Source organism: Xiphophorus maculatus, chromosome 19 (genome assembly GCF_002775205.1).
Source record: "Xiphophorus maculatus strain JP 163 A chromosome 19, X_maculatus-5.0-male, whole genome shotgun sequence".
Taxonomy (NCBI): domain Eukaryota; kingdom Metazoa; phylum Chordata; class Actinopteri; order Cyprinodontiformes; family Poeciliidae; genus Xiphophorus; species Xiphophorus maculatus.
In genome coordinates this window covers 15,940,762-15,955,757 of record NC_036461.1, presented here as the reverse complement: position 1 = coordinate 15,955,757, position 14,996 = coordinate 15,940,762, and the positions used below count along the sequence as shown (strand labels likewise).

At 37.3% G+C, this 14,996-nt stretch overlaps 1 protein-coding gene across 3 annotated transcripts in view; it reads left to right on the top strand.

The window, feature by feature from the left end:
• Nucleotides 1–1,175: 1,175 nt before the first annotated feature.
• The window catches only part of c19h15orf41 (chromosome 19 C15orf41 homolog), a 65,501-nt gene continuing 51,680 nt past the window's right edge, over nt 1,176–14,996 (top strand). For 2 of the 3 annotated variants that reach the window (XM_023352185.1, XM_014468525.2), the window contains exons 1-3: nt 1,176–1,234; nt 1,492–1,607; nt 14,282–14,327. In XM_023352185.1, coding sequence (XP_023207953.1) covers nt 1,507–1,607; nt 14,282–14,327 — 147 coding nt within the window. In that variant the 5' untranslated portion in view covers nt 1,176–1,234; nt 1,492–1,506. The remainder of the gene's footprint in view (nt 1,235–1,491; nt 1,608–14,281; nt 14,328–14,996) is intronic. The other variant, XM_023352186.1, reaches the window with a different exon arrangement.

Genomic DNA, 14,996 nt, shown 5'->3' with positions numbered 1-14,996 from the left:
AGTAGGATATGCCATTTGCACTCCATATGATCACTGGGATCACTGGGAGGAAGCAGAGAAGCTCCTATTTTCAAAGATGATCTGTCTCATATTGTACTGTCACGGGTCACAACATAGTAAGGACTTATGTGTAAAAACATATTTTTAAAACAGTTGCTGCAGCTATAACTAGTTAGATGAAAAGTATGAATGGTGACAGCCCACAAAGCTTTAGAAAATGAAAAGCAGCACTAAAAGTAATTTTGGAGGGTTTTAATATTTGCCATTGAAAGCATAAAAAAATATCTGGTTATCTGTTAGTGCCATTTTATAGCACAATCATGTTAGCTTAAGTTAAAATAACTTAGAATAAATTTGACTTCGCAATTTGATACATTGAAATCGGCATGTTTTTTAAGAAGCTCCTGTTCTTTCCAGCTCTCCACCTTCTGCACATAATGCTCCTCCATGATGTTTACAACCGTTCTTAGGAGTCAATCTTACATAATGTCCCTAGACCCCCTTTTAGTAGTTCACTATTTCTGCTCAGAAATATTTAATTTAACATACCGAATATTTTATTCAGATTGTTGCACCAATGTTATGTTTTGAAATATAAGTTTGTTTAATCAGTACAAATGAGCTGAACATCCTGTTTATACAACAAAATGAACAAAACTGCACAATTTTAGTTTTCATTATTGCACTTCATGAGGACACTATTTCTGTGAGAGAAATTCCCCTAAGTGAAATACTTACTGCCTAAATCTCTTTGAAATGTATGCATGATTAAAATAAAAATAATTTAAAATGATTTATTAGTGAAATCATTTCCGAATCTTACCTGAACAGGTATGAACGTTTTGATTTGCTTTGAAGCAGATTAACTTTTGATAGATTACAATAATCGCTGTGCCTCCTCCAATTCTCCATGACAACCTACCTTTCCAGTTATTGAATATCAAGAGTTGTTGCCCTTCAGGGCTACAATATACTTGGCAAGTGACGTGAGACAGCACTTTTATATCGAAATGGGCTTCCATACTTGTGCAAGGCACGAATGCAACTGCAGAGAGACACTGAATAGATGAAGATTTACACCGCCCTGTACCGTGAAGTAGCCAATCATCTAGCGGTTTACTGGGATCCCGGGACGGATGAGCCAATCAGCTCACTTTTCACAAAAACGCATTTGCTTCAACTTCCTAGCGGGAAGAAGCTATTCGAGGTTGTCCCCAGGCAGCAGGAATTGAGGGTAAATAAACACTTTACATGGTACTAAACCGCATGGATTGTTTTGTTTCTTGCATGCCGTATTCATGAGAAGCGTGATAACTCTACACAGATGGCAGGAAATGTCTGTTGGAGGCATTTACTTTGGTGCGTGACGTAAATATGAGGCTAACTGCGGTTAGCAGCTCAGCTGGTTCTGACAGGTGTCTGTTTTCCTCCTAACACCAGGCTCCCGACTGAATAAATCTTAATTTCTCTGTTCTTTGTGTTTATACATAGGGTAGAAGCCGAAGGATGAGGCTGTCCCGTGCAGAGTATAAAGAGATAGCGAGGTGGACTGAACAGCTGAGACCTACTCGGCAATGTATGAAGATGCTGAAAGACAGATTTCCTCAGTGAGTTACACGCTACATTTCATATATTATTCTTTTAGCAGCTTATTGCTTTTGTATTTCCTTTGACACACATTTAGTGATAATAATTCAATTAAAACCACATACCTTTACACATTGAGGAAACAGTCAAATCGATTGACAGCCCTGACAGATGTGTAAATAATTCATAAATCCAATGTATAGTTTGTTGCAGGAGCTTTCTCTCACACTGTATAGCCCAGTCTTTAATTTGAGTACATTTATTAGGGAGAAATGTTATGTTAGCTGGAGCAATGCCTTTGTAAATGTTTTTATCGCATTTTTAAAGTTCAACAGAGTTTTTAGGAACTTTAATTAGTTTCTTATAAGCTTTTAGTTTATAAGCAACTATAGAAACGACAAGACTCAGGGGATCTAGAATAGATAAACAACATGATGTTAAAGGGTTTAATAAAAATACAAAATCTGCAAAGCTCACTGGTAGGTAAACAACACAGAGCAGCATCTTAGTCTAGGGTCAGATCAAGACTGTATGAAACCCAAAGAAGAATTTCCTTGGGTCACTTGTAGCTGACCACTTCACAATTATCATTTTTAGTTTTTCTAACTTCAAGTCTTCAAAAAACAGAAATGTATTAACTGTTGTCGTTATGACTACAATTTGAAAAGTAAAGCCCAAAAACAATTTATTTCTTTGCATTTTATGGGTTTAAATTCTAAAGGAACATGTTCACAAATAGAGGTTGTACAGTACTCTATGACAGAATTAGTCAGAAGTAGTTTGTACATGCAATTTTCCCATCACTTCATAGATACTGCAGGCATTTCTGTCACTGATTGTTCTGTGTTTAAACTCTTTTTGCTGAATTTCTAGCTGGGAACTGTTATCAGCCTACAAGCACAGAAAAAATACACCAGTATTTCACAGAAATCTCTAAAGACAGAGAAACTTTGCTGTGCTATGAAAGCCTTCCTGTTATCTGCAGAACATATCACTCTCTCTTGCCTTGGATAAAATGCAGATTTGTCTTGGCATATTCTAATAATAGTACAGTTTAAGTTTTAACACTTTCCTTCATCTCTTCTCAACTTTAATTTTTAAAAACCTTAAAGATAATGGTTAAATATGCCACATCTCACTTGAGTAAAAACATCCACACAGCGTATTGTGACCTGAATGCTTAGTATGTTTAAGGATTGGAACAAGATCAGACTTTTGAGATCTGGCTTGCATGGAGTTGGAGCTCGTATAGCTACATATTATGACGATGATAACGGTTTATTTCAGACAGACATTTCACCAATAAAATATATTAAAAATAAAACTTTCATATTTCCTAAGTGTAAATACAGTACCCTATTACCAAATATACCTACTCAAATACATGCAAATACACTACTTGTTCAGTGACAGTGAGCCTTAAAATGAGTATGACGAAGTTTGATTTAAATGTAATCATATCCCTTTTCCATGCTATAGTTTAGAACATGAATTATCTTCCCATTTCCCGTATCTCTTCTAAATAAAAAATAATTCCTGGCCAACTCTGGTCACCAACCATTTTCCTCAGTGTAATTTAGCCATAAAGACTGCCATAACATACTATCTACTTGCCAATTGATTGGGCCTTTCACAGGAACTGTGTGATTTAGTCATATATTTTATGTAGGTTTGCAATGGGCAAAAAAGATAAACATGTGAATAAAACATCTCATGTGCACTGTAAATTATGGTAAAAATCCTCTAGAAAATCTGTTAGGAGAGCTGAAGAGAAGGAGATTATGTGATTGTGTAAAGAGGAACGATCAAAGATCTGTTTGCTCTAACCTTGTGAAATTGTATAGAAAAGGAGGTGTTGTCCTACCCTAGAGGGGAGTTACATCATTGACAGCAGGGGAACCAATAATTATGCAAAGAATTTTTTTTTTCTCTTGCAAATTTATTCTGACTGAATAAATGTACTCGGGTTAAAGGTTGGATTCATTTTTTTTGTGTGAGATCATGCTGCATGTCTGTATTTTGTTTACACACCCTTTTATATGTCTAATTTAGACCTTTTAAACATTTATAATCCCATTAAATGTAGTCTCTATGATCACTGCTTAATTCCATACAGGTTTCTGCTTTAGCTTCCGCCCTACCATTAGGCAGTGCTTTGCCATGCAGCGCTTGTGCATCCAGAAATCGAAGAGAGAGGTTAATGGTTGTGTTTGCCTTTCTCCTTGACACTGAGGGCCCTCACTTTATTGAATGTAACATGTGTAATCCCCCAAGGCCACCAGGACACCACGGCTGATCCCGTCGAGGTCACTTACAAAGTCGCATGTATTTGGAACTTCCTACTTCCATTGTCTCCTAATCACCAATCTAGAAGAAAGTATCAGCTCCCCAAAGGGGATTTGGCGCAGCTTCACTCTGCCTTTGTTCCCTCTCTGTCAGCATTTTACAGAATGTCATGTGTATAAAGTGCATGCAGCATTGTGCTTGTTTAGGCAACAACAGTTGGAGAGTATTGTTTTTCTGCTTTTTAATTTTATTTCCTGAGCCATTAAACTGTCCAAATACCTTTTTTTTTTAAATATATAACAGCATTGCTTCTGGGTGTAATGATGAAAGGAAAATATTGGACAATTTTGGCTACAATAATTCTGCACAATCTTTTTCTCCCAGAGGTGCTTGCCTCTTTGTTTAGTCTTGCTGGTTATTGTTATTATTTCGTTCACCATAACCAATCCTTGGGAGGCCCTTGCTCTGTAAAATCCCTGAGTCTCGTCACCAGGCCTGACAGACAGGCACGGCAGCAGTGTTTTCACAGCCTGCGAAATTATTCTGGTTGTCCAATCAGCTGAGCCGGGCTCTGGAGGGTTAGTGATTGGACTGGCAGGAAATCAGGCTCTTAAGACACAACATATCGACTAGGCCATCCATCATCTCTTAGCATGCGCTCAGGCACAGCAGTCAGCCGCCCCGCGCCCCACACCCCCTCCTGTCCCTTCGGACCGTGTGGGAGCCCTGCCACTGCGTAAATATTGGCCGGGGGGAGGAGGGAAAAAGGGGGCTGGCGGTTTGTTGTGGACAACCCTGCAATAAAATGATGGGCAAAAGAATAGTTTGGTTATAGTGGGCAGGTATTAAGGCATTAAATCATGGCAATCAGTGATTTGCAATACAAAAAATGTTGTGATAATGCAGTGTCAGAAATAATAGTAATAGCAAATTGTTTGTTTCTTATTAGGATTGCATTATTGTCTCTCACTGGCAAGCCAGAATTGAAAGGATGTGATGATTACTGTATGATTAAATTAAAGACTAGGAGAAAAATGTATCCAATCAGTTAAGGTGTTTTTTGTTGGTGAGAAATAATATCATAATTTAACCGTCATATCCTATGTAGTTGCAGGGTTTTATATTTTTCAGATACAGATGTTTTTTGAATCAATAGACATAAATTAGTCTGATTAACATAACTCTTTATAACAGCTTAACATGATGTCATTGCATTTATTTGAAACAAGGCAGCAGTAGTATTTTTAACTGCTGCTGTGACAATATATTATATTACCTACATTAACAACTAAGTTTCATTGTATTTTGACGATGGAGAAGATGCAGTAGCCTCTTCGCATCTAGCCAACTAGCTATATGCAGCAACGAGTGTAAAAGTAATTTCAGCTGTAAAAACAAAGTTATAGAGCAAGTTTTTAAAACTTTGATGTAACTGGGATCTTGTTAAAGCCTAAAAATGTGCACCAATGTTACTCTGTTAGAATTAACTTCTGTGTACTTTCCTCTTGCAACTCAAATGGAGTGCTGTTTAAATGGAGTGCTGTATAACATCTTTGTATTTGAGATGTTGCAATCTATACATTTATTTTGTTTGAAAAATGTAACTCTTAATTGGATTTTTTTTTATTGAAATAAATCTAGTGAAGTGTTCCTTGGCATAAAAGAATAATAATAACAGTTCTTATTATTATGCTCAAGTTGAGTTCAAACCCATTTCACAGTCATTGCTTTTGATTGGAGGCTCAAAGGGAAGAAAATTTAAACTTTGAACAAGATGATTGTTATAGACCATTTCAAAGTAATTTCCATGGATGGTCTGCTAGTCTTTTAGCTCTTCCCTGAAAAGCAATAGTGGGAGGAGAGAGGGAGTGTCCCATAGACAGACAGAGAGAGGACGACTGCAATGTGGAGTCCCTCATCTGTAACGGCTGCATAACACAGATGTTGGGAGTCATCTGTCAGCCCGGCCTCTCTTGCTGGGGCCGAGCTGCTCTGAGGGGAAAACAATTGGACACGGTGCTGTCACTTTTTACCCCCACTCACAATGATGGGGCATGCAAATATCAACCCCTCCCGTTCTCACTCCGTCTTTCCTGCCCTCCTCGTAGCCATCCCTGATGTCCTGTCTAGTTTCTGGACTGTGGCTAGGCAGCAGGCCGGTGAACGCAGTGCTGTGACATCAGTCCCATCAGGTCCTCATATTAGAATTGGAAATGATGAGCCTCCCTCTGAGGCTTTGCCTGACTTCCCTCAGGTCCAGAGGGGACCCCCAGTCCTTCCACCACTTGTCCCCAGAGAGAGTCAGTGCAAGGAGGCTAAGATGGAGAGGGAGGGTAAGTGAGAGTCCTCTGTGTCCTTCTGTGCTATTATGAATGAATTTGGATGCAATGATTACCACCCCCTCCCCCCTGCCTCCGCACACAAGCACTCGCATTCACGAACAAACACCTTTTTAAATTTTCCTTTCACGGTAACAGAAGTGAAAAACATTGCAGATCTCTCTGTTTTTGGAAAAGGCTTAAACAGTAAAGTGTGAAGCATCCCTCCCCTCCAAACGTTCTTGCTCTCACACACACACATTTACACACAGTTCCCCGGTGAGGAGGCCCTGAACGCTTTTCGAATCGGGCCCTAATGTGCCGTTTTCATCAGCACTGAGGCGGGCTGCAATATGGTGCTGGAGCTCGCTCTGGGAATATGAATGTTGATTAAGCATGCGTTCAGCCTTTTGAAATTCTGAAGAAGTGTCAGAATAATGGATGTTGAGCAAATGTCAAGCATTTGTTAATTTCTCCCTGATTCGGGGTTTATCTGCCATGATCTTTGGAGGGAAAGTGCGGGGCAGGGTTGTTTTGGCATGTGCCATTGATATGTTGATTTCTTGGCTGCAGACACTGTTTTGATGGTAATATCGCAGCTATAGAAGAGCTTAGTTACTTGGTTATTTTGAATGGAAGTAGAATTTCTTTGTCTATGTCATTCAGGCTCAATCTGTAGGTATAGTAAAAGGGGTGGTATGTTAATCTGGCAAGATCTTTACATATCTAGTTTACTATAAATCCTGACAAAAGTCTGGATGGCATAATTTGTGATACAGTCTGGAGACATACTGATCAGGCTTCTCCATGTTAATACTGATTTTTTGTTTTCTTTGAGGTATGACTTGCTAATTATTATTATTTTTTACATTTTAACTAAAAAACAGAAAAAGTGCTGTTTGATCTGCGATTGAATGGGAAAACATTACAAATACAACAAGAGGACATTTTTTCTGTTAAAGACTGATGACCAATTATTGTTCAGAGACGAAGTGAAAATCAGAGTTTCTGATCTTTGATTACGTCTCATGCCTTTTACATGCATATCGAATCTGAGGATTTAGTAACCACCAGAGTTTGTTAAATTCACAAGACTTATACATAATCAGTTTAATTTAAAACCTGAAGAGAACCCTGGAATGTATATCCCATCATTTTGACTTGAACTAGACTCCTGTCGTCATTTTAATGTTGCAGTATGACAATTGCAAAGGAGTGCTTAGGAGAAATATTATGTCAGATGTATTTAAAGTGCATGCAAATCCTGGATGTCAGTAATACATGTGGCCTCTTGGACAGGCTCTTTCGGCTCTTTATGCCCTCACTTGGTGTACATTTTTCAATGAAGAGTGGTGTGGAGAGTGTAGTGAAAGAATATGAAAAAACTTAATTCCTGTCTATTGAAATGACAATATTAATACTATCGTGATTACATGTTTTCCGGATAAAACGTGTAATTTTGACTGGAGATGCACCGATCAGTATACCTGGTCAATACCAATTTAAACTTTTCCTCCAGCTGTTTCTTACTGATTTAGATTTTTGATTGATTTTTTTTAATATTATTTTCATAACACCTAAAAGAGAAAAAAAATGCAAGATCCAGACTCTTATCTGTAGCACTTGATTTTTCCCACTGTGGAACATTAAGGGGTATTTCTTTTCTATTCTTTTTTGATAGTAGTTTTAAATCCAATAGATTATCCATATTTTATGGGGAAAAAACCTTTATAGCTCTGAAAAAAAGAGTCCCTTAAAAAGTAGAAGTTGATGAAGCAGTTTCAGTTTTAAATGTTTTTGTTCACATTACCTATAAGCACTTTCTGTAAATTATCCAGGTTCTCAACCATGTCTGAAAAACTAGTAGAGAACCTTTCAAGTTTTCTTGACTGCAGACATTTTTGGTTTTCTTTGATGTTTAAATTGCCAGTTTTTTATTCTTTATCTATGACTCGCAGATCACTTGTCAGAAATATGACCTTTTTTTCTCACTGACCAATTGATTGAATCTTTATAATTGTCTTTATTCAATCACATTCGTGTATGACTTTTTTTCTTACAATTTCCACAGCAATGGATGTAAATCTTTACATTTCATTCACTCACTTGAAACTTATTAATCATTCCAGAAAATAAGGTTATAAGATTTTAAACACCATATAATTTTGCTTGCTCATGAATCGATTTCTTTCTTTCTTCTACTTTTTAAATTTTCACAAAGGTAGAAACACACCGCTATTTTGCTGGCTGGAAGTGGCGACAACATTACCCAGACACTGATCAAGTGCAGAGCCTGCAGGGGCCAGACTCTACGGCTTGCAGTGCGTGGCCCCTACACTTCTGGCTGCTCACGTTGAACAAAACACAAACTGGCAGTTGGGGCTTGGGGGTACAAGCCTTGAAGACTGAGAGGCTGGCAAACTAATTCGAAAGCCTTACGTAGGTAGATGAGCGTTGGAAGGGTGGAGGAAAGGATGAAGTGTAAGCAAAGAGGAGAGATGTAGAAAGGAGAGAAGCTGTGCTGAGTTTACAACTTCATGTCAGGCTAAGGAGGTCATGAATAATAGATGCAATCAATTACTTGATTAGGAAGTTCAGGAACAGCCACTTCCTTCTCATATCGTTGGGATGTTGTCTAAGCACACCGTAAAGATTGTAAAGCTTTTTTGGCTCTTGGACTGAAAACAATGGGATAAGCAGCTTCTCGTCAAATGTGATGTGGTTTACAGAGATAATGGGGACCCTATTGTTAAAGTAAGAAAATTGTGATGAAAGGATTTAGAGAGGCTAAATTTTTACCTGAGAAATGTGAACTTTAAGTAATATCAGCATATACAGTATGTTGAGCACTTTAACTTTGCAGTTCTCATTCCAAATCCTCAAAATAGATCAATCATTCAGGAAAATCAGATTTTTAAATCAGACATTTTCACACAAGTGGTGAGGTTCTTCTCCCAGATGAATTTTAGTTGTGTGAGAAAATATACTAAATTGCACAGAACTGTAGAAGTTCTGCTAATATGCTAAAAGAGAATAAAGGAGGTTGGCCAGCGTAGTCGTCTTTGCCAGACCATTGGACACTTGCAATGGTCTGCAAGTGTCAAGCAAGTCGACTTGATGGATAATACAGACACCCACCCCAGTTTGCAGGAGTAGCATTGACAGCAATCGCATTATGGCAACAATTTCAAACCCTAATACATTTAACATGTTTCTCGCAGAAAGAGCTGTGAATATCTGCAGCTTTCATTTGGTATCACAATTACAGTGGTGATTGTGGGGATGTTTTTCGTTCTTTGTACTACCATTACTAAACAACTCTGACATCTCAGACACCGAAGCAGACAGAATTTTTAAAGATCGTAATGAAGTGAAGAGTTCTGGGTTGGGTGGGTGTTTTAGTTTTTTATTTTTTATTTTTTTTGCCAATTAGATGCTTCTGTCTAGCTGTGTTTAAACTGTTTTTGTCCTTTGTCCCCTACAGGACTTTAGGTTTGTATGACTTTCTGCAGAAAGATGATGAACGAGGCTGGGGGGTGGGGGGATTATTAGAAACAATACTCGAAGCTATTGTTGGAGGGAAAGTTTTTTCCTTGCTGGGGAAAAAATGTGCAAAAACCTAAAGTAAATCTATATTGTATTGACTGCCAATAAATGTAATGTCTTTTGTTGATATTTCTTTATTCCTTCAGGAATGCTTTGGGGGCCTGGAGGGAAATAAGCTACTAAAGAGTTCAAAAAGCACATCTGCTGTCATTTTTGAATCCTTTTTCATCCACAGGCTAATTTACATTTGTTTTACAAAAACAAAATGTAAAACTAACTTGAAGTGTAAACAAGCATGACTATTGTGCAAGTATTTGTTTGGAGCTTTGGAGCACACTGAGATTTGTGGTCGTTTCTTGTCAAAATATATCCCAGTTATACATTAATCCATAAAGATTTTTTTTTTGCCAACATTTTTTTTTCACTGCTACTGATTGTCGACTTTGCTGAGAAACAGATGTTAGCATTTTGCCTGTCAGCATGTGTAATTAGTAGCATTTGCATATTTACGGGTTTTTAACCCCAATAAAGCTGGTTTTCACTTTATAAAATATCAATCTATAAGCAAGTAAGTGTAAGGACTTTTTGAATGAGACTCCTAAATGCTTATTAAAGCTGTACTATAATTTAAAAAAAATGCTCATCTTTTCCTGTGATGTAGCTGTGGAGATGAGTAAAGCAAATAATGTTAAATAAGAATTTTTTAAATTTTATATAAGTTAACCTTTTCATCCATGTTTATGCCTTCTGAAAATAGTTTCAGTGCCATTTTAAAAAATATGTACAATGCTTCAATTAGACAGTTGCATGCCCTGAAGAGCTGCTCCGTATCACACTCCCTGCATGCAGATCCACCAAATGCTAAGTACTGTCACAGCATATGATACCAATGCCATTAGCCAGGTGGCTTTCATTACCCAAATTACAGCTATTGTTTATAATTAATTATTTGTAAATAGGAAGATTCTGAATATAATTGATGGCTTGAATTTCCCTCATCTCCTATTAATTAGCTTGATGGGATTTTCAAGGCTTTTCAGTGTTTTTATTTATTTTTTTCTCCTGTTATGCTTGCGAGTCTATTACACTGTGATTGCAGAGGAAAATACAACTTAGCTATCGCTTTAATTTGGAATTTTTCAGATTCACTAGTGGATGTTCTAGCTTAAGAGAGCCTGGAGCACTGACCAGAGATCCACACTGGATCAATGACAAAGTGAAATTCCCTAATTGTTTTTAATTTAATCTGCAGCTTCACTATTTCTGGTGCCAGTGCATATTAATGCTGTCTTCTGTTGTAAGGATGGGTAATTAGGTTGAAAGTGAATGATTCCCTAACTGCTCTTCTGTCTACCAACCTTCTGTTCTCCCAAGTTCACATTATGTCTTAAATTTTCCTTCTTGAAAATATATTTTAGTGGGAGGATGCGCTGCAAGTCTCAGACTTTTTAAAACCTTTTCTGTCTGCTTTATTACTTAACAAGGTAGAGAGAGGGTTCATAATGTCAATTTTCATTTGTTCTTTTTATTGTCAGGATATGATTTTAGAAATGAATTTGATGAAGTGTTGCCATAAGAAATATCTTAAACAAATTCTGAAATAATATTGTCTTCTATTCCTCAAGAGATTTTTCGTGCCATGTGCACCTGAAGTTCTTGTAGTATCTTAATTTGAAGATAACAAACTGTGCCTCTCAAGTGCATGCACCACTGGTAAAAAAATCAGTTTTTTGAGACTTAAACAGTAAAGAACAAACTAAACAACATTCTTGAAAAATGGTTAAACTAAAACATGAAAAAGATCAAATAAAATCTGAGCAAAGTGTAATAACCTTGCTTCATTAATGTGTACCCCCACGGAACCAGGACGTAAAAAAGCGGGCCTTTTTTCATAACGGATAAAAAATGAACAGTGAGGAAGCTTGAGTCTTACAGAAAGTTGACTGTAACACTGAAAGAACTGCAGCAATTTCTAGCATGTGTTCAGCATGCAACAACAATCTGCTGTAATTTCTGTGTTTGAAGAAAGGCGTAGGGTTGCATGATATTTATTTTTCTAAAATAAATATAAAAATAAACATCCTGGCCTGGTTAAAATGTCCCTAAACCTCATGGGAGAATCTCTCAAAATAAAACTGAAACTTTTAGCTCAATGTTATGTGCATCACCAAATCAGGAAAACATGGAGGTGGCAGCATCATGTGGTTAGTTTTTTTCTTTACTCTGATATTTTTTATTTTTTTTAAAGGAGAATGAAATTACACGTCTTGTCAGTTTTTAACTAAAACCTCTATGTGTCTTCTAGAAAGGTTAAGATTTAAAGGGATTTTATTTTTCATTATCTCAAAAATCTAATGAATTACTTCACCTGAAAATTATATAGGATATTTTTTTAATTAATCGGGAAAAACGTTTGGAAATCATTTAGCATCATCTTACGTTTTAGGACTCAAAAGCCTTAATTTTACCAGAGTTTAAATTAATATATATATTAATTAATTATAATAATTACAATAATTAATATATTATATTAATATTAAGAGCAGTTATATATATATATATATATAACTGCTCTTAATATTAATATATATATATATATAAAACTGCTCTTAATATTTCATGGATATTGAGAACAGTTAATGTCCCTTTACACACACACAGGCACATATATATATATATATATATATATATATATATATATATATATATATATATATATATATATATATATATATATATATATATATATGTGTACATTTTAGAGCTGCTGCACTTTGGACTTGAGTAGCTATTTTTTATGCAACAATCTTTAGTTATAATGAAAGGAGGTGAACAAATCAGAATGTTTGTCAAATTGAGGAAACACTCAATTTAACTTCACTGGGGTTTAGTTTATTTATTTTTCCTGCAACATACCTTGATTGTATCAAGGTATGTTAAGATTTTGAAAAGTAATGGTTTCAAAACAGAAAACGGAAAATTTTCATCACAGCATTTCTATGTTATAGCACAATGCTTTTGGTTCTTTTTACCACCTGTGAACCAATGTTTTCTTTTTTTCTTTTTTTTGTCAAAAGAATTTGATGTTTAAAAAATGTTCATTGTTTTTAGAACAGATATGCTTTCATGGATATTAAGAGCAGTTAATGTCCCTTTCAAGTTAAAGATTTAGCAATTAAGTGGTAATCATGCTCATTAAAAAGAGTAATCCATTTAAAACCTAACAGATGTGCATTCTGACAGGGGAATCACATTGGTCCCCTGCCAACAATAAGGAATGTAATGTTGCTGAAATACTCAGGTGCAAGGCTTGAATGTGGGAGAGTTGTGTGTTTTTGCTTTTTTTTGCTGCATTTAGTGTCCACATGTTGACAGTTGACCATTTAATGGCCTACTTAATTGCAGTGGCCCCTGCATCGCTGAGTGTCATTGGAAATTAAAGCTGAGTTGGAAGGTTATTTTACTGAGAGCTTTCCCATCGTGTACTTGAGATGAAACTTTTTGATACCTGGCGATTTTCCATAACTTGGTATCTGATGAGGGTTCTCTGTGTGATGGGTCCAGTGTAAATATGATCAGTGGTAAATAAAACTGTTTTAAATTTAGCCAAACTGCACAGCTACCAAAAACCACCGGGGACAATTGCAAAGCTGTTTACATGTATGTGTAAAGTTGTTAATTGCTTTTGTGTACATGTATGGAGAAAGTGTGCACTAACCAATTAGAAGAGCGTCTTCAATGCGTGTAAATAAAATCAACTCAACGGATGCTGTGGGGGTTGGGAAGGGATTTTGGAGGGACTCTGCGTCCCTGTTGGAGCTCCTTTATTCCTAGGTTTGCCTCCTTGCCAGGTGTTTGACATTGACTGAAGCTGGAGATGAATGTAGCAGCAACCTATGGATCTGACTGGCTCTTGGGATCCGCAGCTTCCTGCTGTGAAAGTTTCTGTTCTCAAAGCCCACCAGTTTCTAGGGAATGACTCCTGAGTTGTCCATATGTTAACTCTGTATATAAAAAAGAACTTTTTCTGCCTCTGCATGTATTGCCACAGCAGTCAAATACAGAATCTCATTGTGGTCATCCAATTTGCAAATTGGGTAAACTGGGAGAGTGTGATTGTTATCATCGACTGCCGTAGAACCCTACAAATGATTTGCATAAATATGATAAATGTCTCTCAACATTAGGCGTGTTTAGATGGGCTCTGAGTGGATGTCCAATTTATAACAACATAAGCTGATTAATATGGGTGCAGCTTTGCATGTATTGATGACAGACCCGAACAAGATTCTAGGAAGGACTTGCATAGAAACAAAAATCAGGCTTCGTGTCTCTCATCTCTCACACCACACACAAGCTCTCCCCACGTCATGATGGCAGGAACTCTTTGTCAGAGGTGTTCATCTGGAACAACTTTGCCACACTTGTTTTCATGTTCTTTTAGATTACAGGGCAGCTGGCCCCAGCTTTGAAGCTCCCCTCTCCCTTTGTCTCTGTGCAATGCACTCTGGTAATTAACTTTGTCCTTCTTTTATTTGTTCCAGTCACTCGCAGTCCACTCTTCTGAGCATCTTCTCCCTGGAGTACCAGGTTAGAAGTTTTCTTCCTTTGTGAGCCCTGACAGGTGCCTAATTGAATGATGAATGTCCCTTTATTTCTTTGTAATTGAACTGCCAGCTTTCTGATTGGTTTGGAAGACCCCCCCTCCCCTCACTCACTACCCCATTTATTCCCCCAACACACACACACACATACACACACACACCTCTGTCCTCTCCTACTTCACGTTCACGTTGAGGTCCTTTTCCTGCCTGAGCCTCGGTGGATGTCTGCCAAACCTTCCCATCCATCTGTCTAATAACATCTAGCCCCTGCTTATTTGGTGGACCTGTAATAAATTATGCTAAACCATTATTATTCTGACAATAATAATTTCCCTGTGTAGTGCGGCTGTGTGTGCTAAATGTTTGCTGACTCGCACTGTCACTGCTGCTTTCCACGGCTGACAGCGGATGATGATAAATGGCCACTGCCGCCAGTGGCAGAAGGCAGCACAGGCAGAAAATGGAGTCATTTATCATCCCACTGACAGGTGTCAGTCACATTGCCCGTCTCTGTGGAATTACATTTTTTTTTTCGTGTGTGTGGTAGCTTTTAAATAAGTTGTTTTTAACCAATGCTCTTCCTCTTTTATCCCCTGTCCTCGTGCCTCTCCGCAAAGGAAGGCAATTGAATTGCATGAAAATGTCAGAGTGCGGT